The sequence below is a fragment of the Podarcis tiliguerta genome, assembly GCF_965153285.1.
Source record: "Podarcis tiliguerta genome assembly, chromosome: 18".
In the NCBI taxonomy this organism is placed as follows: Eukaryota; Metazoa; Chordata; class Lepidosauria; order Squamata; family Lacertidae; genus Podarcis; species Podarcis tiliguerta.
The window spans coordinates 2,078,690-2,102,223 of record NC_139551.1 but is presented as its reverse complement, the minus strand read 5'-3'; the positions used below and the strand labels follow the sequence as shown (position 1 = coordinate 2,102,223).

The 23,534-nt window shown below is 50.6% G+C and overlaps 1 protein-coding gene across 5 annotated transcripts in view; it reads left to right on the top strand.

Moving 5' to 3' along the window:
• Positions 1 to 23,534, top strand: part of NFIC (nuclear factor I C) — a 91,426-nt gene that overhangs the window by 65,052 nt on the left and 2,840 nt on the right. For 3 of the 5 annotated variants that reach the window (XM_083421676.1, XM_083421674.1, XM_083421675.1), the window contains exons 4-10: positions 871 to 945; positions 3,536 to 3,659; positions 4,510 to 4,634; positions 8,588 to 8,710; positions 9,668 to 9,852; positions 15,190 to 15,349; positions 18,655 to 18,734. In XM_083421676.1, the coding sequence (XP_083277802.1) occupies positions 871 to 945; positions 3,536 to 3,659; positions 4,510 to 4,634; positions 8,588 to 8,710; positions 9,668 to 9,852; positions 15,190 to 15,349; positions 18,655 to 18,734 (872 nt within the window). The remainder of the gene's footprint in view (positions 1 to 870; positions 946 to 3,535; positions 3,660 to 4,509; positions 4,635 to 8,587; positions 8,711 to 9,667; positions 9,853 to 15,189; positions 15,350 to 18,654; positions 18,735 to 23,534) is intronic. The other 2 variants (XM_083421678.1, XM_083421677.1) reach the window with 1 other exon arrangement.

Genomic DNA, 23,534 nt, shown 5'->3' with positions numbered 1-23,534 from the left:
AAACAGAGAATACCTCCTCTAAACAGGGAATACCTCCTCTAAACAGAGAATACTTCCTCTAAACAGAGAATACTTCCTCTAAACAGAGAATACCTCCCCTGAACAGAGAATACCTCCTCTAAACAGAGAATACCTCCTCTGAACAGAGAATACCTCCTCTGAACAGAGAATACCTCCTCTAAACAGAGAATACTTTCTCTAAACAGAGAATACCTCCTCTGAACAGAGAATACCTCCTCTGAACAGAGAATACCTCCTCTAAACAGAGAATACCTCCTCTGAACAGAGAATACCTCCCCTGAACAGAGAATACCTCCTCTAAACAGAGAATACCTCCTCTAAACAGAGAATACCTCCTCTGAACAGAGAATACCTCCTCTGAACAGAGAATACCTCCTCTAAACAGAGAATACTTTCTCTAAACAGAGAATACCTCCTCTAAACAGAGAATACTTCCTCTAAACAGAGAATACCTCCTCTAAACAGAGAATACCTCCTCTAAACAGAGAATACCTCCTCTGAACAGAGAATACCTCCTCTGAACAGAGAATACCTCCCCTAAACAGAGAATACCTCCTCTGAACAGAGAATACTTCCTCTAAACAGAGAATACTTCCTCTAAACAGAGAATACCTCCTCTAAACAGAGAATACTTCCTCTAAACAGAGAATACCTCCCCTAAACAGAGAATACCTCCTCTGAACAAGGAGTGCTTCTTCTAAATAGGGAATGCCTCCTGTTTCATCCTGGCAATTTATTTCTTTTTAATAAAAAGGAAAACGAAGCATCTATTTTGTGCATCCCTGTTTCAATTCCTCCCGGGTCGTTATGCTCCCCGTGCTCAATTAATCTCTCCCCCTTTTTCCGCAGACGCGACAGATTTCCAAGAGAACTTCGTCACATCCGGGGTGTTCAGCGTCACGGAGCTGATCCAAGTTTCCCGGAGTGAGTAGGCCTCTTTTGGTTGCTTGTGGTATAGCTGGTCTTCGTGAAAACCTGGCCTGAGGTTCTGGTGTTCGTTTGTTTTTTGCATTGTGCCGGCACAGTAACTTTTGCACAAGCAGTCTTGCACTCTGCAGCTGCACGGTCATAATTGTGCAAGGAGGAATTGCTGCTCCCAGTCCGTGTCGACAAAACTGATTTGATTCCTGGCCGTGATTCAAGATGGCGTCCAATTTGGGCAGAACGAACTCCTTTGTTTTGCTTCTGCTCTTTTTTTATTTTGCTTTTAAGGGAATCAGAAAGTATACGAGCAGGAATTGACAAATAGACAGCTGAGGGAGAAGGGGAAAGAAAAGAGGGGGGGAATATATAAATTGAAAATAACATGGGGAGACCTAAGAAATGGGGTGTGAACCGGAAATAAATAATGCGACTTCCGGTTGGCAGTGCAATTAATGGCAGACGGGAGCTCTTTTTTGGAAAAAAAAACGGAAATAAATAATGCAATATAAAGCAATAAACGGGAAAGAACACCAACTTAATAGGCGGGAGCCAACTTAATGGGGAAATTGCATTACATTTGGTGTTGTTTGGTGCCGATTTGCTAAAAAACTGGAAAACTAATACAAATAATTTGGAAAGGAAGAAAAGGTTTGCGCCCAGTTCTGCCCAAACACTGGTGCAAAGCTGTCTGCTTGAGCCCAGGGGGCGTCCAGTCAGATTTGGTTGGAATCGTTGCAGTGGCAGGTTCGACCCGCCATCTTGATCCCAGTGAGATCCCGGAGGAAACGCGCACCTCGAACTCAGGACCCACCCAGCCGGGGACGAAAGTCTTCCTGTTTGTCAAACCGGAGGCCCCCCCCAACGCACAGCTTGTTGACCCCCATTCTCTCTTTTTTTAAACATAATTTTAATTTTTTATTGATGCAAAATTTTATTTTTTTGTTGACACAAATCCGTAACTTAAAGTACTGCTCAGAAAGAGCATCGTTTTCCTTCCCTCCTTCTTTCTGACTTCCACGTATCTTTAACGGGTTCGTCGCGGTCAGGGAACTGCCATCAGTGCCGGAGGGAGAGAGCAAAATCCAGAGGGATTCCGGAGAGCGTCCCGGGATTGGGAGAGGCAGCCCATCTTCTGGGGAAGAGAATCAGCGTAGCACCAGTGGAGAAGGGGGGCAGATGGGGGACGCGGCGAGGCGGTCCCATGACTCCTTGCCGGGGACCAGCGGGGAGAGTAGAGGTCCTCCGCTGCCTACGCCCTCCTTGCACAGAAGGCTTTCGCACAGAGAGAGTAGGAGGAGACTAGGCGTCAAAGAGCTTCTTTGCTGGAAGAAGTTTAAGAAACGCCCACTGACGGATTCTGCCAGCGATTGAGACAGCCACGGGTGAGTGGCTGTCCGGACAGAAAAGGTTCACTCAGGCGACCCAGCCAGGTGTTTGCACCGGCTTACGCACGAGCAACCCCTAGAACCATTACAGTCGCATTTCTGTAACCACATTATATCTTCTTTTAACATTCACCCTCTCATATGTAAATCAGCTCCTTAATTTCACGTCACCAAACCTTTCAAGCCAAGCCTACAAACGTTTTCAGATGTTTGCCATTTTCTTTCAAACAAATTCTAAATTTGCTCCAGTCCTTTTGAAATAGTTTGTCGCGCTGATTCCGGATCTTCCCCGTCAGCTTTGCCAACTCCACATACAGTGGTACCTCGGGTTACGGACGCTTCAGGTTACAGACTCCGCTAACCCAGAAATAGTACCTTGGGTTAAGAACTTTGCTTCAGGATAAGAAAAGAAATCATGCTCCAGCAGCGCGGCAGCAGCAGGAGGCCCCATTAGCTAAAGTGGTGCTTCTGTAGTGCCACTGTATTCTGCTCTGGTCAGACCTCACCTGGAGTACTGTGTCCAGTTCTGGGCACCACAGTTCAAGAAGGACACTGACAAACTGGAACGTGTCCAGAGGAGGGCAACCAAAATGGCCAAAGGCCTGGAAATGATGCCTTATGAGGAACGGCTAAGGGAGCTGGGCATGTTTAGCCTGGAGAAGAGGAGGTGAAGGGGTGATATGATAGCCATGTTCAAATATATAAAAGGATGTCACCTAGAGGAGGGAGAAAGGTTGTTTTCTGCTGCTCCAGAGAAGCGGACACGGAGCAATGGATCCAAACTACAAGAAAGAAGATTCCACCTAAACATTAGGAAGAACTTCCTGACAGTAAGAGCTGTTTGACAGTGGAATTTGCTGCCAAGGAGTGTGGTGGAGTCTCCTTCTTTGGAGGTCTTTAAGCAGAGGCTTGACAACCGTATGTCAGGAGTGCTCTGATGGTGTTTCCTGCTTGGCAGGGGGCTGGACTCAATGGCCCTTGTGGTCTCTTCCAACTCTATGATTCTAGGTTAAGAACAATTTCAGGTTAAGAACGGACCTCTGGAACGAATTAAGTACTTAACCCGAGGTACCACTGTATTCAACCATCTTTATCTGCAAACTTCCAGAGTTCCTGCTGCTTCCATCTCTGGGCCAAAAGTATTCTTGCAGCTGTTGTGGCGTACATAAACAAAGGTTGACCCCCTTTCTCTGCCTTCTCCGCAGCGCCGGTGGTGACGGGCACAGGGCCAAATTTCTCCCTTGGGGAGCTGCAGGGCCACCTGGCCTACGACTTGAACCCCTCGGGTACGGGCATGAGGAGGACGCTCCCCAGCACTTCCTCCAGCGGGTGAGTCCAGGCTTGGAGTTGTGGTGCTGTGTTCCCATCCTTTCATTGCCTTCCCTTGCTACCCCACAGACTTCTCCTAGTGAGCACCGCAACCCCACAGTCAGCCACGACTGGACCTAATGGTCAGGGGTCCCTTTACCTTTAACATGGGGATTAGTAAAGGTAAAGGGACCCCTGACCATTAGGTCCAGTCGTGGCCGACTCTGGGGTTGCAGCGCTCATCTCGTTTTATTGGCCGAGGGAGCCGGCATACAGCTTCCGGGTCATGTGGCCGGCAGGACTAAGCCGCTTCTGGCGAACCAGAGCAGCGCACGGAAACGCCGTTTACATTCCCACCGGAGCAGTGCCTCTTTATCTACTTGCACTTTGATGTGCTTTCGAACTGCTAGGTTGGCAGGAGCAGGGACCGAGCAACGGGAGCTCACCCCGTCATTGCGGGGATTCGAACCGCCGACCTTGTGATCGGCGAGTCCTAGGCTCTGTGGTTTAACCCACAGCGCCACCCACGTCCTGTCCCCAAAAGTATCTTTCTGCATTTGGCTGGTGGGGAAGGTCGGGGCAAGTCCTAGGCTCTGTGGTTTAACCCACAGCGCCACCCACGTCCCTAACCTGGGGATTAGCAGCTAATAAAAGTTTGGGTTCTCTTTTGTTTGGGGCTTCTATCTTGTTCCGCCTGGTGGCAGGTGGGAGTCCTGTCTCAACAGTCTTCAGTCAAGACCAAGCCTACTGGCTGCTGTTTTGCTCTGGTATTCCTGGCTGGTGTCCTTGTTTTTTTGTCCAAGGGAGCCCTCGGATTTCCCCGTTAACAACCCAAACCCTAACTTCTCTTCCCCCTTCTGCCTCACCTCAGGAGTAAACGTCATAAGTCTGGCTCGATGGAGGACGACTTGGACGGCAGCCCGGGGGGCGAATATTACACGTCGCCCAGTTCCCCCACGAGTAGCAGCCGAAATTGGACGGAAGACATGGAAGGGGGTAAGTCGGAGGGGAGCCAGGCCGCCCCCAAACCTTCAGGAAACCAAGCTTTTGTCCGGGGTTGCACCTTCCTGAGAAGAGGAGGCCAGTATAGATTTAGAACAGGGGTTTGCAGAAGGGCACAGTCCAGAGGCTGCAGAGTGGAGAAGCTGGGAAATATTGGGGGAGCAGTAGGAACGAATGAATCTTTATTTGCGTCAGCCGTCGGCCGCAGCAATAAAACAACAATACGATATACAAAGATTCAAAATAAGAAAGTCAATTATTTAGAATGCGTTTTGAATCAAGAGTCAAAGAGTGGACCTGATTCTGATCGCCGCAGCTAAAAGCCTTGCCACCTTTGTTGTCATCTGCTCATCTTGATCTGCCCAGAGAAAGGACACTGGGGCAGTGGCTGGGCGACCCAGAATGGACGATAAATGAGGGGTGATAATCTCATTCCTCGAGTCTTTATCAAGAGGGCAAGCCAGAAGAGCATGTGCCACCGATTCGGGACGGCCGTCTCCACAGGGACATAAGTGTTTTTCATGTGGAATCGGCAAATTCCATTCAGAAAATGGAGAAACGCCTTGGAAGCCTGTTATTGTTTAGTCGTTTAGTCGTGTCCGCCTCTTTGTGACCCCCTGGACCAGAGCACGCCAGGCCCTCCTGTCTTCCACTGCCTCCCGCAGTTTGGTCAAACTCATGCTGGTCCCTTCGAGAACACTGTCCCACCATCTCGTCCTCCGTCGTCCCCTTCTCCTTGTGCCCTCCATCTTTCCCAACATCAGGGTCTTTTCCAGGGAGTCTTCTCTTCTCCTGAGGTAGTCTTGGAGCCTCAGCTTCAGGATCTGTCCTTCCAGTGAGCACTCAGGGCTGATTTCCTTCAGAATGGATCAGTTGGATCTTCTTGCAGTCCATGGGACTCTCAAGAGTCTCCTCCAGCACCAGAACTCAAAAGCATCCATTCTTCGGCCATCAGCCTTCTTTATGGTGTTCGACTTCTGAGGCATGTTCAAAAACATTCTGGGTTTCCGGCGTCCGGGTTCTGAATCGTTCAGCTTCCAAGGCACTCGAAAAAGCGAGTTTCCGCTGTACAATTACTATTCCTAATCATTCAGATGCCGAATTATATAATTAGGTGGGTCTCACCCCCTGCATGCTAGAATGAATGGTTTCCTTTTTTTTTTTTTACTTAATTTCTGCGTTCCAAAATCTTATCCATCTCAATTAAAACCCATTCAAAAATTTATTATTCTTATTATTAGCTTGCAAAGCTATCCCCAACAGTATTGTTCAGCATTTGGCTGGTGGCGAAGCCCCAACATTCCCCTATTGTTAGCTTGCAAATCTATCCCCAAAATTAAAAGGCAAAGGGACCCCTGACCGTTAGGTCCAGTCGTGGCCGAATCTGGGGTTGCGGTACTCATCTCGCTTTACTGGCCGAGGGAGCCGGCGTACAGCTTCCGGGTCATGTGGCCAGCAGGACTAAGACGCTTCTGGCGAACCAGAGCAGCGCACGGAAACACCTTCCCACCGGAGCGATACCTATTTATCTACTTGCACTTTGAGGTGCTTTTGAACTGCTAGGTAGGCAGGATCAGGGACCGAGCAACGGGAGCTCACCCCGTCATTGCGGGGATTCGAGCTGCCGACCTGATCAGCAAGTCCTAGGCTCTGTGGTTTAACCCACAGCGCCTCCCACATCCCTTTCCTCCAGGTCTAAAGGTAAAGGGACCCCTGACCGTTAGGTACAGTCATGAACGACTCTGGGGTTGCGGCGCTCATCTTGCTTAACTGGCCGAGGGAGCCGGCGTACAGCTTCCGGGTATGTGGCCAGCAGGACTAAGCCGCTTCTGGCGAACCAGAGCAGCGCACGGAAACGCCGTTTACCTTCCCGCCGGAGCGGTACCCATTGATCTACTTGCACTTTGACGTGCTTTCGAACTGCTAGGTTGGCAGGAGCAGGGACCGAGCAACGGGAGCTCAACCCGTCATTGCGGTGATTCGAACCGCCGACCTTCTGATTGGCAAGCCCTAGGCTCTGTGGTTTAACCCACAGCGCCACCCGTGTCCTGTCCCCAAAAGTATCTTTGTGCATTTGGCTGGTGGGGAACGTCGGGGCTTCCCCACCCCTGTTCTCCCAGCCGGCCGTCGTTTCCCCTCCAGCGTGAGACGTGTTCGGATCCTCTGCGAGAAGAGCTTTATTTCAATCCCCGGACTGGATGTTCTGGTTGTAAAATCCTTCTCAATGAACGTCTGGGAGAGAGCTAAACCCTTTAGTGGCGCCGCGTAGAACGACTGCCCCAGATAAATCGCTGCCTGGAGGGCAGGGGCTAAGCCGAGAGGGGATTAACCCTCTCTCTGCCCTGTCTTCCACCCCGTTGCCAGAAGGACGTCGGAGACGGCAGGAGTTGCCAGCCTTCTTAAGCTCAGGGGCACGTGGCTGCCAGCCCTCTGGTCAGTTGGTCCCCTCTGCATGGTGTCACACACAGTGTCAGATTTACGTATAAAGGGGGGGGGAGTGATTTAGGAGCCCGGCCAGTGATGTCAAAGTTCTTCCACGTATTCATAAATATAATTTTTAAAAAAGATTTAAAATGGTATTCTGTGTGAGCCATCGCTTATGCACCATATTTTTCGCTGCATAAGACGCACCAGACCACAAGACGCACCTAGTTTTTGGAGGAGGAAAACAAGAAAAAAAATATTCTGAATCCCAGAAGCCAGAACAGCAAGAGGGATCGCTGCGCAGTGAAAGCAGCAATCCCTCTTGCTGTTCTGGCTTCTGGGATAGCTGCGCAGCCTGCATTCGCTCCATAAGACGCACACACATTTCCCCTTACTTTTCTGGAGGGGAAAAGTGAGTCTTATAGAGCAAAAAATACGGTATTTTCCATTTTTATATTGTCATATTATTCAGTGAACTGAGACCTGCAGGTTTGGGGCGGTATACAATTTTAATAAATCCTCATCCTCATCATTGATCTTGGGAGTTTTAAAAATTATTGGTCAGGCTTGCCCAAGACTCAGACAGAGCTGCGACAGGTAGGCTCTTTAATTCTCAAGGTCGTGGGTTTGAGCAAAAGATTTCTGTATTGCAAGGGGTTGCAGAATAGATTATCTTGAACGGTTCCTTCCAAACTCAACCGTTCTCTCCCATCTCCCCCAAGTGTCCTATTTTTCCAGGGACAGTCCCGGAATTACAGAAGCCGGTTTCTCTTCTGCCATTGAATGGTGGATGAGTTTTATGAATTAAATCAGAGCCGCACCTGATATTCAGTACTGGATTTACGTATAAGCTAAACAAGCTCTAGCTTAGAGTTCCGCTCTCTTGGGGATGTCCAAAAAAATTTAAAGAGGGAAAAACTGGATGCACATCTCCAAAATACAAGATAAAAAAACCAATAAAATAAAACCTACATACAGCGTTTTGTGTTGTGTAGGCTCCTAGGATGTAAGTCATGGTCCTCAGCTGCTAGCCTGCTCCCTAAAATATCACTGGTTTGCTCCGTTCTATATATAGGATGCCTACATTCTGAACGTGCAAATGGCTTTTACAAGTATTGAAGATATAGGGGGAAGAGAGAAATGTGAGCATAGGGGGCGTGATTAGAATACGGAGTTGATAAAGGAATGAAACCGTAGAAGGGGAGGAAGGGAAGTCGATGGTTGTGAATGTTATGGCTGTATTCATTGAAATGCAGAAAATTGTAATATAAATCAGGCGTAGGCAAACTCCAGCCCTCCAGATGTCTGGGACTAGGGTTCCCATCATCCCTGACCACTGGTCCTGTTTGTTAGGGATGATGGGAATTGTAGTCCCAAACAGGCCAGAGTTTGCCTATGCCTGGTATAAATAATAAAAATTAATAGGTGCCTTGGAAAGCACACTTAGAGGGCGCAAGGTGCAGAACTTAGGGGGCCTATTGGTGTAGATAAACACGTTGACTCTTCCTCAAATTCCTCCCCAGGGATTTCTCCGAAAAAGCCAGACATGGACAAGTCTCCCTTCAACAGTCCGTCTCCGCAAGATACTTCGCCCCGGCTGAGCAGTTTTACACAACACCACCGTCCCGTCATCGCCGTACACAGCGGTAGGTCGGGGGTCGCCAAGGAAGGGGGCAAAATAAGGCAGGAGAATTCTCCCTAAAGCTTGAATGTGCCGCTTTGGGTTCGTGTGTCTGTGTTGCAGGGGAGCCGCCTCATTTTGAAACCCCTCGCAAGTAGAAAAGTAACCGAGTCCTTGCACTGCTAGCTTTCTGCTTGCAGAGACTCTCAACATATACCGTATTTTTCGTCCTATAAGATGTGCCAGACCACAAGACGCAGCTAGTTTTTGGAGGAGGAAAACAAGGAAAAAAATATTCTGAATCCCAGAAGCCAGAACAGCAAGAGGGATCGCTGCGCAGCGAAAGCAGCAATCCCTCTGGCTGTTCTGGGATAGCTGCGCAGCCTGCATTCGCCCCATAAGACGCACACACATTTCCCCTTACTTTTTAGGAGGGAAAAAGTGAGTCTTATAGAGCGAAAAATACGGTATGTGATTCCTCAGCCCCAGCCGTCCAAATTGGCACAGCCCACCTCTTATTTTTTGACTCAAGTTGCTTCCGGCACAACTTTTAAAAGCCCTTCCTTTCTCCTAAGGATGTTCTCTCCACCGTTTCCGTCAGGTCCTGAATGGGGTAACTGTGCCCCTGAAGGACCAGGTGCGCAGCCTGGGAGTCATTTTAGCGGTTCCCTCCCTGCGAGAAGCCAAGTTACAGGGAACCAGGCAGAGGGCCTTCTCGGTAGTGGCACCCGCCCTGTGGAACGCCCTCCCTTCAGATGTCAAAGAGAACAACAGCTACCAGACTTTTAGAAGACATCTGAAGGCAGCCCTGTTTAGGGAAGCTTTTAATGTTTGATGTATTACAGTGTTTTAATATTTTTTTGGGAAGCTGCCCAGAGTGGCTGGGGAAGCCCAGCCAGATGGGCGGGGTATAAATAATAAAATATTATTATTATTATTATTATTATTATTATTATTATTATTATTAATTTGTCCCCTGCAGGTATCGCCCGAAGCCCTCACCCATCCTCTGCGCTACATTTCCCCACCACCTCGATTCTGCCCCAGACGGCCTCCACTTACTTCCAACACACAGCCATACGGTACCCGCCGCACCTGAACCCTCAAGACCCTCTGAAAGACCTCGTCTCGCTGGCCTGCGACCCGTCCAATCAGCAGCCGGGACCGGTAAGGAACCGCATATCTCGTCCCCGTGTGGTTTTGGGGTTCGGGGGAAGTCCTGGGACTTGCCAACTCGGTGCTCTCGCTCAACTCGCACTCCTCAAGCCCCTGTAGATACCACGATGCTGCCCCTCTCCCCTGCGCGGTTTTTCCTCGCCCTCTTGAGGACTAGCGGATTGTTTGGGCCGGGCTGCGGCGGTTTCTGAGCGGCCGTGTGTAGAAATGCGCATTACGCCAGGCAGAAACTTCCCAAACCTTTTGGAGGTCCCAGGTCGCAAGGTGGTTAGATTGGTCTCAACTAGCGGCAGGGCCTTTTCAGTACTGGCTCCGACTTGGTGGAACAAGAGACCAGGGCCCTGCGGGACTTGACATCTTTCCGCAGGGCCTGCAAGACAGAGCTGTTCTGCCTGGCCTTTGGTTTGGACTCAGTCTCAGGGAACGCAGTGGATGTAGCCTACCTTGATCTCAGCAAGGCATTTGACAAGGTGCCCCATGATATTCTTTTAAAGAAGCTGGTAAAATGCGGTCTTGACTATGCTACCACTCAGTGGATTTGTAATTGGCTGACTGACCGAACCCAAAGGGTGCTCATCAATGGTTCCTCTTCATCCTGGAGAAGAGTGACTAGTGGGGTGCCACAGGGTTCTGCCTTGGGCCCGGTCTTATTCAACATCTTTATCAACGACTTGGATGATGGACTCAAGGGCATCCTGATCAAATTTGCAGATGACACCAAACTGGGAGGGGTGGCTAACACCCCAGAGGACAGGATCACACTTCAAAACGACCTTGACAGATTAGAGAACTGGGCCAAAACAAACAAGATGAATTTTAACAGGGAGAAATGTAAAGTATTGCACTCGGGCAAAAAACAAATGAGAGGCACAAATACAAGATGGGTGACACCTGGCTTGAGAGCAGTACATGTGAAAAGGATCTAGGAGTCTTGGTTGACCACAAACTTGACATGAGCCAACAGTGTGACGCGGCAGCTAAAAAAGCCAATGCAATTCTGGGCTGCATCAATAGGAATATAGCATCTAGATCAAGGGAAGTAATAGTGCCACTGTATTCTGCTCTGGTCAGTCCTCACCTGGAGTACTGTGTCCAGTTCTGGGCACCAGAGTTCAAGAAGGACACTGACAAACTGGAACGTGTCCAGAGGAGGGCAACCAAAATGGTCAAAGGCCTGGAAACGATGCCTTATGAGGAACGGCTAAGGGAGCTGGGCATGTTTAGCCTGGAGAAGAGGAGGTGAAGGGGTGATATGATAGCCATGTTCAAATATATAAAAGGATGTCACCTAGAGGAGGGAGAAAGGTTGTTTTCTGCTGCTCCAGAGAAGCGGACACGGAGCAATGGATCCAAACTACAAGAAAGAAGATTCCACCTAAACATTAGGGAGAACTTCCTGACAGTAAGAGCTGTTCGACAGTGGAATTTGCTGCCAAGGAGTGTGGTGGAGTCTCCTTCTTTGGAGGTCTTTAAGCAGAGGCTTGACAACCATATGTCAGGAGTGCTCTGATGGTGTTTCCTGCTTGGCAGGGGGTTGGACTCGATGGCCCTGGTGGTCTCTTCCAACTCTATGATTCTATGATTCTATGGCCATGTTTATGGAAGGCAGTCGGCTATCGGTTCGATCGCAGCGAGATGGGGGAGCAGCATGGGGCGTGTTACGAGAGGGGGAAAGCCAGAGGCAGATTTTGGACTGCTTTGAAGCTGGGAATCTCCAGCAGTCTCCAAATCAAACTCTCCCTGCCTTCTGCAACCATCACACAAACACACACACACACACACACAGAGAGAGAGACGGGTCTGGCCGTCGATATGCATAACATATAAAGGCATCTTTGATGTGCATCATGCTTTGCTTCAAGGCTGCTCTCCACCCGGGTGGGCTCCCGGCTCCATCACCAGCAGGTGGTCCCATCAAAGGAGTACCTACCTACTGCTCAGGCTGCCTGCAGGGCAGCTGAGGGGGGGGGAATAGAGGAGGCCCGACCCCACATTCCAAAAACACACACTGCATTTACGAGCCAATGTTACCTGTGAAAAACTTTTGTTGTTTAGTGGTGTCCGCCTCTTCGTGACCCCCTGGACCAGAGCACGCCAGGGCCTCCTGTCTTCCACTGCCTCCCGCAGTTTGGTCAAACTCATGTTCGTAGCTTCGAGAACACTGTCCCACCATCTCGTCCTCTGTCTTCCCCTTCTCCTTGTGCCCTCCATCTTTCCCAACATCAGGGTCTTTTCCAGGGAGTCTTCTCTTCTCATGAGGGGGCCAAAGTCTTGGAGCCTCAGCTTCAGGATCTGTCCTTCCAGTGAGCACTCAGGGCTGATTTCCTTCCGAATGGAGAGGTTTGATCTTCTTGCAGTCCATGGGACTCTCCAGAGTCTCCTCCAGCACCAGAATTCAAAAGCATCCATTCTTCAGTGGTCAGCCTTCTTGATGGTCCAGCTCTCACTTCCATATTTGCTCCTGTTTTATTTCCTTGGGTATCGTCTCCCTGCATAGGGTTGAAGTACATCTGGATTTTCCTGGACATATCCGGAATACGGCACGTCCAGGGGAAATCCAGTCCATGTTTTTCCTCCCCCCTCCATTAAAATACAGGCGTGCCAAACGGAATCTGTTCCGGAAGTCCGAAAACGTTCGGCGACCGAGGCACGGCTTCCGATTGGCCACAGGAGCTTTCTGCGCACAATCGGAAGCCGTGGCGGACGTCCAGCTTCCGGAAATCGTCCACGAACCGGAACACTTTTCCTGGTTGGTGGCGTTTGGGAACCAAGGCGTTTGAGAACCAAGGTGTTTGAGAACCAAGACATTTGAGAACCAAGGCGTTTGAGAACCAAGGCGTTTGAGAACTGAGGTGTTTGAGAACCAAGGCGTTTGAGAACCAAGGTACCGCTGTATACAGGGGATAAATGTAAAAAGTTAAATTATATTTTGGGGGTTCGGATCAATAGTCAAATGGTGGGTCTTATTCTAATCGCTCCATTTAAAACCCTTGCAGCTTTTGCTATCTATCGCCTGTTCAGCTTGATCTGCCGAGGGAATGGAGACTGTAACGGTGGTTGGGAGACCCGGACTGGACAATAAAAGAGGGGTGATAACTTCGCTCCTCAAATCTTTGCAAAGATTGCAGGCTGGAAGAACGTGAGCCGTCGATTTCACGACTGCCATCTCCACAGGGACATAACCGTTTTTCCCACTGGGATTTTTTGGAATCGTCCCTTGAGGACAGCCGAGGGCGGTATATTCAGTCTTGCGAGAGTGAAAGCGTGTCTATATTTTGGAATTATTAAGTTATGCAAACAAGGCGGCACAGAGTCAAAACGTCTAGGTGGGGAATAGTCGTACCGTGGGCAGAATTTCCTTATTGTGGCCGAGTTGTTCTGTCGCTCGATATGGTTTTATTAAATTGCTTGCTTTACTAAAACCCACCGTGAGTAGCCGTCGTGGGGATAAACCACAGGAGTGCAGTTTTGGGTAAACTATTTTAGTCCCGGCGCTCTCTTGCGACTCTAGAGGTACAGTGGTGCCTCGCAAGACGAAAAGAATCCGTTCCGCGAGTCTCTTCGTCTCGCGGTTTTTTCGTCTTGCGAAGCAACTCCATTAGCGGATTAGCGCTATTAGCGGATTAGCGGCTATTAGCGGCTATTAAAGGCTTAAGGGATTAGCGGATTAGCTGCTAAAAGGCTATTAGCGGTTTAGCGGCTTAGAAAAAGGGGGTGGGGAGCGAAAAAAAACCGCAGGAACTCGCAAGACATTTTCGTCTTGCGAAGCAAGCCCATAGGAAATTCGTTTTGCGAAGCACCTCCAAAACGGAAAACCCTTTCGTCTAGCGGGTTTTCCGTCTTGCGAGGCATTCGTCTTGCGGGGCACCACTGTAGTAGATCAGACAGATCTGTATGTGTGTTTGTGAGAAAGTCCATGTAAGAAACTAGCCTACTGCATAAATTTGCATTTGTCACCCCGCCCATTTTGCCTCTGGCCCCGCCCACTAGCGGCATGTGGTTTCCCCCTGCCCTTCTCATAAATATGGGGGGGGGGGTCCACAGATCGCTCCCCTCCCTCGATCTTTATTCCAGCTTTTGCAACTTCACCCTACTGATCCTAAAATAAAATAAAAAACGATAAAATAAAGGAATGGGTTTTCAAATGCCGCAAAGCAAAGCTTAACAGTCCAGCAATAGCCTTATGCCTAAATTCCACCACCATCACCAAATAATAATAATAATAATAATAATAATAATAATAATAATAATATTTATACCTTGCTCATCTGGCTGGGCTTCCCCAGCCACTCTGGGCAGCTCCCAACAAAAATATAAAAGCACGATAAAACATCAGGCATTCAAAACTTCCCTAAACAGGGCTGCTTTGAGGTGTGTTCTAAAAGTCAGAAAGTTGTTTATTTCCTTGACATCTGAAGGGAGGGTGCCACCACCGAGAAGGCCCTCTACCTGGTTCCCTGTAACCTCACTTCTTGCAATGAGGAAACCACCAGAAGGCTCTTGGGAGATGGACCCAGGTGTCCGGGCTGAGCGATGGGGGTGGAGACGCTCCTTCGGGGATACTGGGCCATTTAGGGCTTTAAAGGTCAGCACCAACACTTTGAATTGTGCTCGGAAACGTCCTGCGAGCCAATGTAGGTCTTTCAGGATCGGGTTTATATGGTCCCAGAGGCCGCTCCCAGTCCGCAGTCTGGCTGCCGCATTCTGGATTAATTGCAGTTTCTGGGTCACCTTCAAGGGTAGCCCCACATAGAGCGCATGGCAGTAGTCCAAGCGGGAGATAACCAGAGCATGCACCACTCTGGCCAGACAGTCTGCGGGCAGGGAGGGTCTCATCCTGCGTACCAGACGGATCTGCCCTGGACACAGAATTGACCTGCGCCTCCATGAACAGCTGTGAGTCCAGAATGACCCCCAGGCTGCGCACTTGGTCCTTCGGGGGCACAGTCACCCCATTCAGGACCAGGGAGTCCCCCACACCTGCCCGCCCCCTGTCCCCCCAAAACAGTCCTTCTGTCTTGTCAGGATTCAACCTCAATCCGTTAGCCGCCATCCATCCCCCAACCGCCTCCAGGCACTCACACAGGACCTTCACTGGTTCTGATTTGAAAGAGAGGTAGTCTACCTCAAATTACCCACTGCGGGGGGGTCACAAATGGGGACGCCGCGTTGAGCTGGCCGAAATGCCTGTGTTCCCCAATCCTGCCCAGCCGCCGTCCCCGTTTTTTCTAAGTGGGGGGGTTCTCCACCGGGGGGCTCTTCTGAGGGCTCTGTTAACCAGCTTTGTGTCTCTTCTTTTGTTTTCCATCTTGTGTCCCCCCCCCCTAGTTAAATGGAGGTGGACAAGTGAAGGTTCCTGGGCATTACCTTCCCACCCAGATGTTGGCGCCGCCGCCCCCCCCGGGTCTGCCCCGCCTGGCAATCTCACCCGACACCAAACCCATCGCGACCACGTCTGAGGGAGGGACCACTTCGCCGACGTCTCCCAGTAAGCAAGCCTCAAAAACGCCCCCCCCAACCCGATCCCGCCTGCCCGCCCCCTCCCAAATGGCCCAGCAGCCATGCCCACCCATGCCCAATTCCACCCACCCCCCCAAACCCCCAAATCCAGACACGCTCACAGACCACAGTCTTGCGTTTCCATTTTTCGGATTTGGAGCGTGGCAGCATTTTTCATAGGAGGGGGCTGTTTTTTTTTCAGGGGCGGCGGCACCGACAGCAGCGGGGGAGACCTGGGTTCGAAACAGCGGCAGCCCCGACCTGCCGATGGGAAGGGCTTGGGCAAAGGGCCAGTTTAAAATAAGGTTACCAGGTTTTTTCTCAACGCATCCAGGACACTTTTTAACTTCAATAGGAATGATAGGATTTCGGCAGGGGGCTGATTTGCAAATCCGGGGACTGTCCCCGGGAAACGGGGATGTTTTGTAACCTTAGCAGCAGCCTTTGGCTATGTGCAATAAAACTGACTGACTGTAACCTTAGCTTAAAATGCACCTGTGGAAATCAAAACAGTGTCCCTTCTGGTGGTTTGCAACTGAATAGTTTGCGGCTAAATAGAAGCTTTGCGGCCCGTCGATCCGAAACAGCCTCTTGCAGACTCAGATCTAGCCAAAGGAGCATCTGTGTAATGAAGGACTTTCATTGATTAACAACAACAACAACAACAATCCCCCACCCATCTGGCTGGGTTTCCCCAGCCACACTGGGCAGCTCCCAACAGAATATTAAAAATAAAGGTAAAGGTAAAGGTACCCCTGCCCGTACGGGCCAGGCGTGTCCGACTCTAGGGTTGTGCGCCCATCTCACTTAAGAGGCCGGGGGCCAGTGCTTTCCGGAGACACTTCCGGGTCATGTAGCCAGCGTGACGAAGCTGCTCTGGCGAGCCAGCACCAGCACAGCACACGGAAACGCTGCTTACCTTCCCGCTATAAAGCGGTACCTATTTATCTACTTGCACTTAAGGGTGCTTTCGAACTGCTAGGTGGGCAGAAGCTGGGACCGAAAGACGGGAGCTCACCCCGCCGCAGGGATTCGAACCGCCGACCATGTGATCGGCAAGCCCTAGGCACTGAGGTTTTATCCACAGCGCCACCCGCGTCCCCCTAATATTAAAAATATTAAAAAATACCAAACATTAAAAACTTCCCTAAACAGGGCTGCTTTGAGGTGTCTTCTAAAAGTCAGAAAGCTGTTTATTTCCTTGACGTCTGATGGGAGGGTGCCACCACCGAGAAGGCCCTCTGCCTGGTTCCCTGTAACCTCGCTTCTCGCAGGGAGGGGACCGCCAGAAGGCCCTCGAGAGATGGACCCCGGTGTCCGGGCTCAATGATGGGGGTGGAGATGCTCCTTCAGGGATACTGGGCCGTTTAGGGCTTTCAAGGTCAGCGCCAACACTTTGAATTGTGCTCGGAAACGTCCCGGGTGCCAATGTTGTGTTTTGAAGCTGAGACACTGATCTAAATCTGTTTGCTTTGGACTGTGTGGATTCTGACTAAGTTGCCGTTTTGGGGGGCTAGGCGGTTAGAAGCTTGTAGTTTTCAAGACGACGTTTTGGTTCCTGAAATTCATTCCGGTTGTACAGATGAAATAATCGTGGGTAGAATTCTGCAGGGGGCGTTGCTAGCGTGGGAAAACAGGCAAGGTCCAAGGATCCGTATCCTGGCACCCAGGAATCTTCACTCGGTTGCAAAACGAGCCTGGCAAATTTCGAACTCTGCCTTGGGCCAGTCACGATCTTTTAGCCTGTACCACCTCGCAGGGTCGTGTGAGGATAGTAATGAGGAGCATGAACACCACATCGAGCTCTTTGAAAGATAGACGGGCTTGTTGTTTAGTCGTTTAGTGGTGTCCGCCTCTTTGTGACCTCCTGGACCAGAGCACGCCAGGCCCTCCTGTCTTCCACTGCCTCCCGCAGTTTGGTCAAACTCATGTTGGCCACTTTGAGAACACTGTCCCACCATCTCGTCCTTTGTCGTCCTCTTCTCCTTGCGCCCTCCATCTTTCCCAACATCAGGGTCTTTTCCAGAGAGTCTTCTCTTCTCCTGAGGTGGCCAAAGTCTTGGAGCCTCAGCTTCAGGATCTGTCCTTCCAGTGAGCACTCAGGGCTGATTTCCTTAATGATGGAGAGGTTGGATCTTCTTGCAGTCCATGGGACTCTCCAGAGTCTCCTCCAGCACCAGAATTCAAAAGCATCCATTCTTCGGCGATAGGGGGGCTACGGATGCAATTAAAAAAAGGGAGAGATAAAATAAAATTGTAGATTGGCACGCTTAAGAGCCTGGCGGGCAGAGGGGGCAGCAGCAAATATTTCTGCTGTGCCCTCAGGGCAACCGCAAGGACAAGGAAGGAAGGAAGGAAGGAAGGAAGGAAGGAAGGAAGGAAGGAAAGAAAGAAAGAAAAAGTTTGTGTAATGCCCTCTGCAGAGAGGCTGCTCTGGCGCCTTCATTACGCAAAGTTTCTCTCGTCGTTTTGTTGTTTTTCTTCCCTTGTTTTTATCTCTACTTCCGCCCACAATTTACTTTGACTGTTAATATATATAAATATATTATAAATAGGCTCCCCTTCTTCTATAACAAGTTCGCTCTCTTAATTTCGCCGTCCGCTTTTCCGTTTCTGCGCAGTCCGTCCCTTTCGGCATTCTGCAGCCTCTTAAATGTGGGAAGGGGGTGGGTTGTTGTTTTTCGTTTTAACTGTTTGCTTGTGGTTTTTATTTCGTATTTTGTCCTGTGAGCCGCTCTGAGATTTTGTGATGAGGGGGGCATATAAATTGAAGGAAGGAAGGAAAGATGGAAGGATGGAAGGAAGGAAGGAAGGAAGGAAGGAAGGGGGGAAGGAAGGAAGATACGAAGGAAGGAAGGAAGGAAGGAAGGAAGGAAGGAAGGAAGGAAGGAAGATACGAAGGAAGGAAGGGGAAAGGGGGAGGGAGGGAGGGAGGGAAGGAAGGAAGGAAGGAAGGAAGGAAGGATGGAAGGAAGGAAGGAAGATACGAAGGAAGGAAGGAAGGAAGGAAGGAAGGAAGGAAGGAAGGAAGGAAGGAGGAAAGGAGGGAAGGGGGAAAGGAAGGATGGAAGGAAGGAAGGAAGGAAGGAAGGAAGGAAGGAAGGAAGGAAGATAAGAAAGAAGGAAGGAAGGAAGGAAGGAAGGAAGGAAGGAAGGAAGGAAGGAAGATTATTCTGGGCGGTTTCCCCACGAATGGGTGGGAATTGGTGGCCGGGGGTTTGTTTTGCTTTTCTTTTCTAAACCTTTCTGTGTTCCCCCTCCTTTCTTCCTCCCCCCCCCCCTTCCCTTCCTCAGCCTACTCCGCCCCAGGCACACCCCCTGCGAACCGCTTCGTGGGACTAGGACGGGACCCTGGCAGCATCTATCAGGCGCAGGTGAGTCCGCCTCACTCTTCCTCGGGGTCACGGCGATGGAGGAATTCCTCTTCTCGGACCAGGGCTGGGGGAGACCTGCAGAGCTCTGAAGGTGACCCTTTGCTTTCTCCGTCCTCCCGCAGCCAGCTGGACCAGTGAGTGGTCAAGGATTGTAGGCAGGGGCATAGGAAGGGGGGACGGTCCGCCCCAGGTGCCCCCATGGAGGGGGGTGACAATTTATCAAGTAACAATTACTGCCCTACTAGGGCGGTTCATAGGGACGCAGGTGGCGCTGTGGGTTAAACCACAGAGCCTAGGGCTTGCCGATCAGAAAGGCGGTGGTTCGAATCCCCGCAATGACAGGGTGAGCTCCCGTTGCTCGGTCCCAGCTCCTGCCAACCTAGCAGTTCGAAAGCATACCAGTGCAAGTAGATAAATTGGTACCGCTCCGGCGGGAAGGTAAACAGCGTTTCCGTGCGCTGCTCTGGTTCGCCAGAAGCGGCTTAGTCCTGCTGGCCACATGACCCGGAAGCTGGACGCCGGCTCCCTCGGCCAGTAAAGCAAGATGTGCGCCGCAACCCCAGAGTCAGCCACGACTGGACCTAACGGTCAGGGGTCCCTTTACCTTTAGGGCGGTTCATAAAAAAAACTTTCTTTTTTAAATGCCTGCTCCAAAGGTCTTAACTTACTACGCTAGGGATTATTTAGCTCAGGCTTAGGCCAACTCCTAAGTTGACGGGACGCGGGTGGCGCTGTGGGTAAAAGCCTCAGCGCCTAGGGCTTGCCGATCGAAAGGTCGGCAGTTCGAATCCCCACGGCAGGGTGCGCTCCCGTTGCTCGGTCCCAGTGCCTGCCAAGCTAGCAGTTCGAAAGCACCCCCGGGGGCAAGTAGATAAATAGGGACCGCTTACTAACGGGAAGGTAAACAGCGTTTCGTGTGCGGCTCTGGCTCGCCAGATGCGGCTTTGTCACGCTTGCCACATGACCCGGAAGTGTCTTCGGACAGCGCTGGCCCCCGGCCTCTTGAGTGAGATGGGCGCACAACCCTGGAGTCTGTCAAGACTGGCCCGTACGGGCAGGGGTACCTTTACCTTTACTAGGCCAACTCCGGCCCTCCAGATGTTTGGGACTACAATTCCCATCATCCCTAACCACTGGTCCTGTTAGCTAGGGATGATGGGAATTGTAGTCCCAGACATCTGGAGGGCCAGAGTTGGCCTATGCCTAATATAGCTATTTGTCAACAGCGCTATTTCAGCAAATTCTTGCAGTTTGTCGGGGCTTCTTCCTTGCAACCCTTTGCCACCAAAGGAAACTCCAACGAAATTATCGGGGGAAACTTTCTGGCAGTAAGAGCTATTCAGCCGTGGGATGGAAGACTTCCTTGGAGGTCTTTAAGCAGAGTTTGAATGTTCCTCTGTCAGGGATGCTTTAGCTGAAATTCTTGCATTGCAAAGGGGGTGGAGATGGATGACCTCTAGGGGTCCCTTTGCAACTCTACAGTCCTTTGATTCAGGCCAGATAGCTAACTTGCGATTCTGAGACATCCAAAGGGGGAAAAAGCCGACAAGATGAATGCCTTTTCGCAAACTCGTTTCGCAAACAGACACATTTTGGGTGCTGCTTTCCCCTCAATTAATAATAATAATAATTCATGATAATAATAGATTTTTATTTATACCCCGCCCTTCCCGGTTCAAACACCAGGCTCACAACAAATTTAAAACAATTGTAAAAGCAGCATAAAACACAGCATAAAAACACGAATAACGATAAAATTCAAAGCTCAGGAATCAATTTAGGGGGAATCCATCTAATAAGCAAGGCTAGCTGGCTGAATTGGTCCTACTTGGGCCAGCGAGGAGGCCAGGGGAGAATTAGCTGTGGGGTCTCAGAGCGGGTAATCTTCATAAAAGGGAAATAAAAGATTTGACACGTGTTTGGTCGGGTGTCTGAAGAAGCGAACTGTGTGACCTTTTTCTCCCTCTGCAAAATCTTCTGCCTTCGTCAGGCAGGGAGACGAGGGTGAGATCCACTCGTTCGGCCCGCAAATCTCTCTTTTCACGCGCGTTTCTCCGTGCCGCAGTTGCAATGTCCCAGAGGGCATATATGTGTCTGCGTGTGTTTTGTGGGGGGGGGGTTGCGGGGGGAATTGACTGCAGAGGAGAGGCAGTGCGGAGACTGCGGGTGGCTGGCTAGGAAAGGAGGAGCGCGGAGGGGAAATCGCTCCCGCCAGCCAAGATCTGCTGAATCTGCAAAAAAAGAAAAAGGAGGGGAGGGGGAAAAGCTTGTTAGACGCAGTAGGAATTATTGCGCAGCCTCTCTCTCCACGCACAAACACCTCTAGCCAAGATGGCTTGCAGGTCATCGTAGAGTGCTAAGGGAACCCCAGAGGCCATCTATTCTAACCCCCTGCAATGCAGGAATCTCAGCTAAAGCCAGGGCTGGATGAGGCCCTAATTTCCTGAAAGGGACGCGGGTGGCGCTGTGGGTAAAACCTCAGTGCCTAGGACTTGCTGATCGTAAGGTCAGCGGTTCGAATCCCCGCGGCGGGGTGTGCTCCGGCTGTTCGGTCCCAGCTCCTGCCCACCTAGCAGTTCGAAAGCACCCTTAAGTGCAAGTAGATAAATAGGGACCGCTTACTAGCGGGAAGGTAAACGGCATTTCTGTGTGCTGCGCTGGTGCCGGCTCGCCAGAGCAGCTTCGTCACGCTGGCCACTTGACCCGGAACTGTCTCCGGACAGCGCTGGCCCCCGGCCTCTTGAGTGAGATGAGCGCACAACCCTAGAGTCGGTCACGACTGGCCCGTACGGGCAAGGGTACCTTTACCTTTACCTTTAATGGGGCCCTTTATATGTCCAGCTGTCCTTTGCCAACGACAAATGGCCGCTGTTTTTTGTGTTGAATAAATGCTATATGGTAATTGATGGATTATGGTAAACGGCGTTTCCGTGCGCTGCTTTGGTTCGCCAGAAGCGGCTTAGTCCTGCTGGCCACATGACCCGGAAGCTGAACGCCGGCTCCCTCGGCCAGTAAAGCGAGATGAGCGCCGCAACCCCAGAGTCGGCCACGACAGGACCTAATGGTCAGGGGTCCCTTTACCTTTAATTGATGGACCTAATAGGTATATCAAGCCATTTGCACATGCGGCCGTACGACCAGTCCATGCAGAATGTTGGCACCCTGTATATAGAAAGGAACAAACCAGTGATATTTTAGGGAGCAGGCTAGCAGGCCCATGACTTACATCACAGGAGCCTACACAACACAAAACACTGTTGCTGCATGTGGGTTTTATTCTATTTGTTTTTTATCTTATATTTTGGAAATGTACATACAGTTTCCCCCCTTTAAACTTTTTCAGGGCCCCCAAGAGAGCGGGGCCCTAAGCTAGAACTTGTTTAGCTTATACGTAAATCCGGCACGGCTTCACAGCTTTTATTTTACAGTGGTGGCGCTGTGGGTTAAACCACAGAGCCTAGGACTTGCCGATCAGAAGGTCGGCGGTTCGAATCCCCGCAAGGACGGGGTGAGCTCCCGTTGCTCGGTCCCTGCTCCTGCCAACCTAGCAGTTCGAAAGCACCTCAAAGTGCAAGCAGATAAATAGGTACCGCTCCGGCGGGAAGGTAAACGGCGTTTCTGTGCGCTGCTCTGGTTCTCCAGAAGCGGCTCAGTCCTGCTGGCCACATGATCCGGAAGCTGTACGCCGTCTCCCTCGGACAGTAAAGCGAGATGAGCGCCGCAACCCCAGAGTCGGCCACGATTGGACCTAATGGTCAGGGGTCCCTTTACCTTTACCTTACCTTGGTTTACAGCCATAATCTATTCTGAAGGTCCGTTTGCAAACGAAAACAGGTTGTAACCCAAGGCGCGCTTTCACCAATGGGGCCTCCCCCCCCAAATTGTCCATAATCCCAAAAGAAATGGGTTATTGAAGCTGAAATTCTCAGGACAGTGAATGCTGCAACCTGTAGAGACGTAATTTGGTGGTGGTGCAACCCCCTTCACTTCCACTGGGGAATATATTGAGGACTAGCGACTTGATTTAAAAATAAAACTAAAAAATGCTGAGTTTCTGGGGAAAGCAGACACTGGGCTCTGTGCTAAATTTCTGCACCTACTTCTTTCCATCGCAAACATACGAAGAGTGATCATTCCATGCCTGGTGCTTTAGCTTTTTCAGGGAAGTGAAATTCCCTTTCGGGGGGAATTCACCAACAAAAATTGTGATGGTCTAAGACGCTTCCTGGTTCCTTTGAGCAAAAACCCGTCCGCTTATTCCTGCATTGCAGGGGGCTGAACCAAAATGATCCCCAATATCTCTTTGAAAACTATAATTCTATGTCTGGAATAGCTCTAGCTAGAAACAGAGTCAAAAAGGCTGTGCTGCCACCTGCTGGCTATTTGCAAAAACTACACGCAGGTGGCGCTGTGGGTTAAACCACAGAACCTAGGACTTGCCGATCAGAAGGTCGGCGGTTCGAATCCCCGCAATGACGGGGTGAGCTCCCGTTGCTCGATCCCTGCTCCTGCCAACCTAGCAGTTCGAAAGCACGCCAGCGCAAGTAGATAAATAGGTACCGCTCTGGCAGGAAGGTAAATGGTGTTTCCGTGCGCTGCTCTGGTTCGCCAGGCTCAGTCCTGCTGGCCACATGACCCGGAAGCTGTACGCCGGCTCCCTCGGCCAATAAAGCGAGATGAGCGCCGCAACCCCAGAGTCAGCCACGACTGGACCTAATGGTCAGGGGTCCCTTTACCTTTAATATGCAAACCTTACTTTGCAGACGACCCCCAAAGTATCTGGTGAGCACTTTTGTTAGG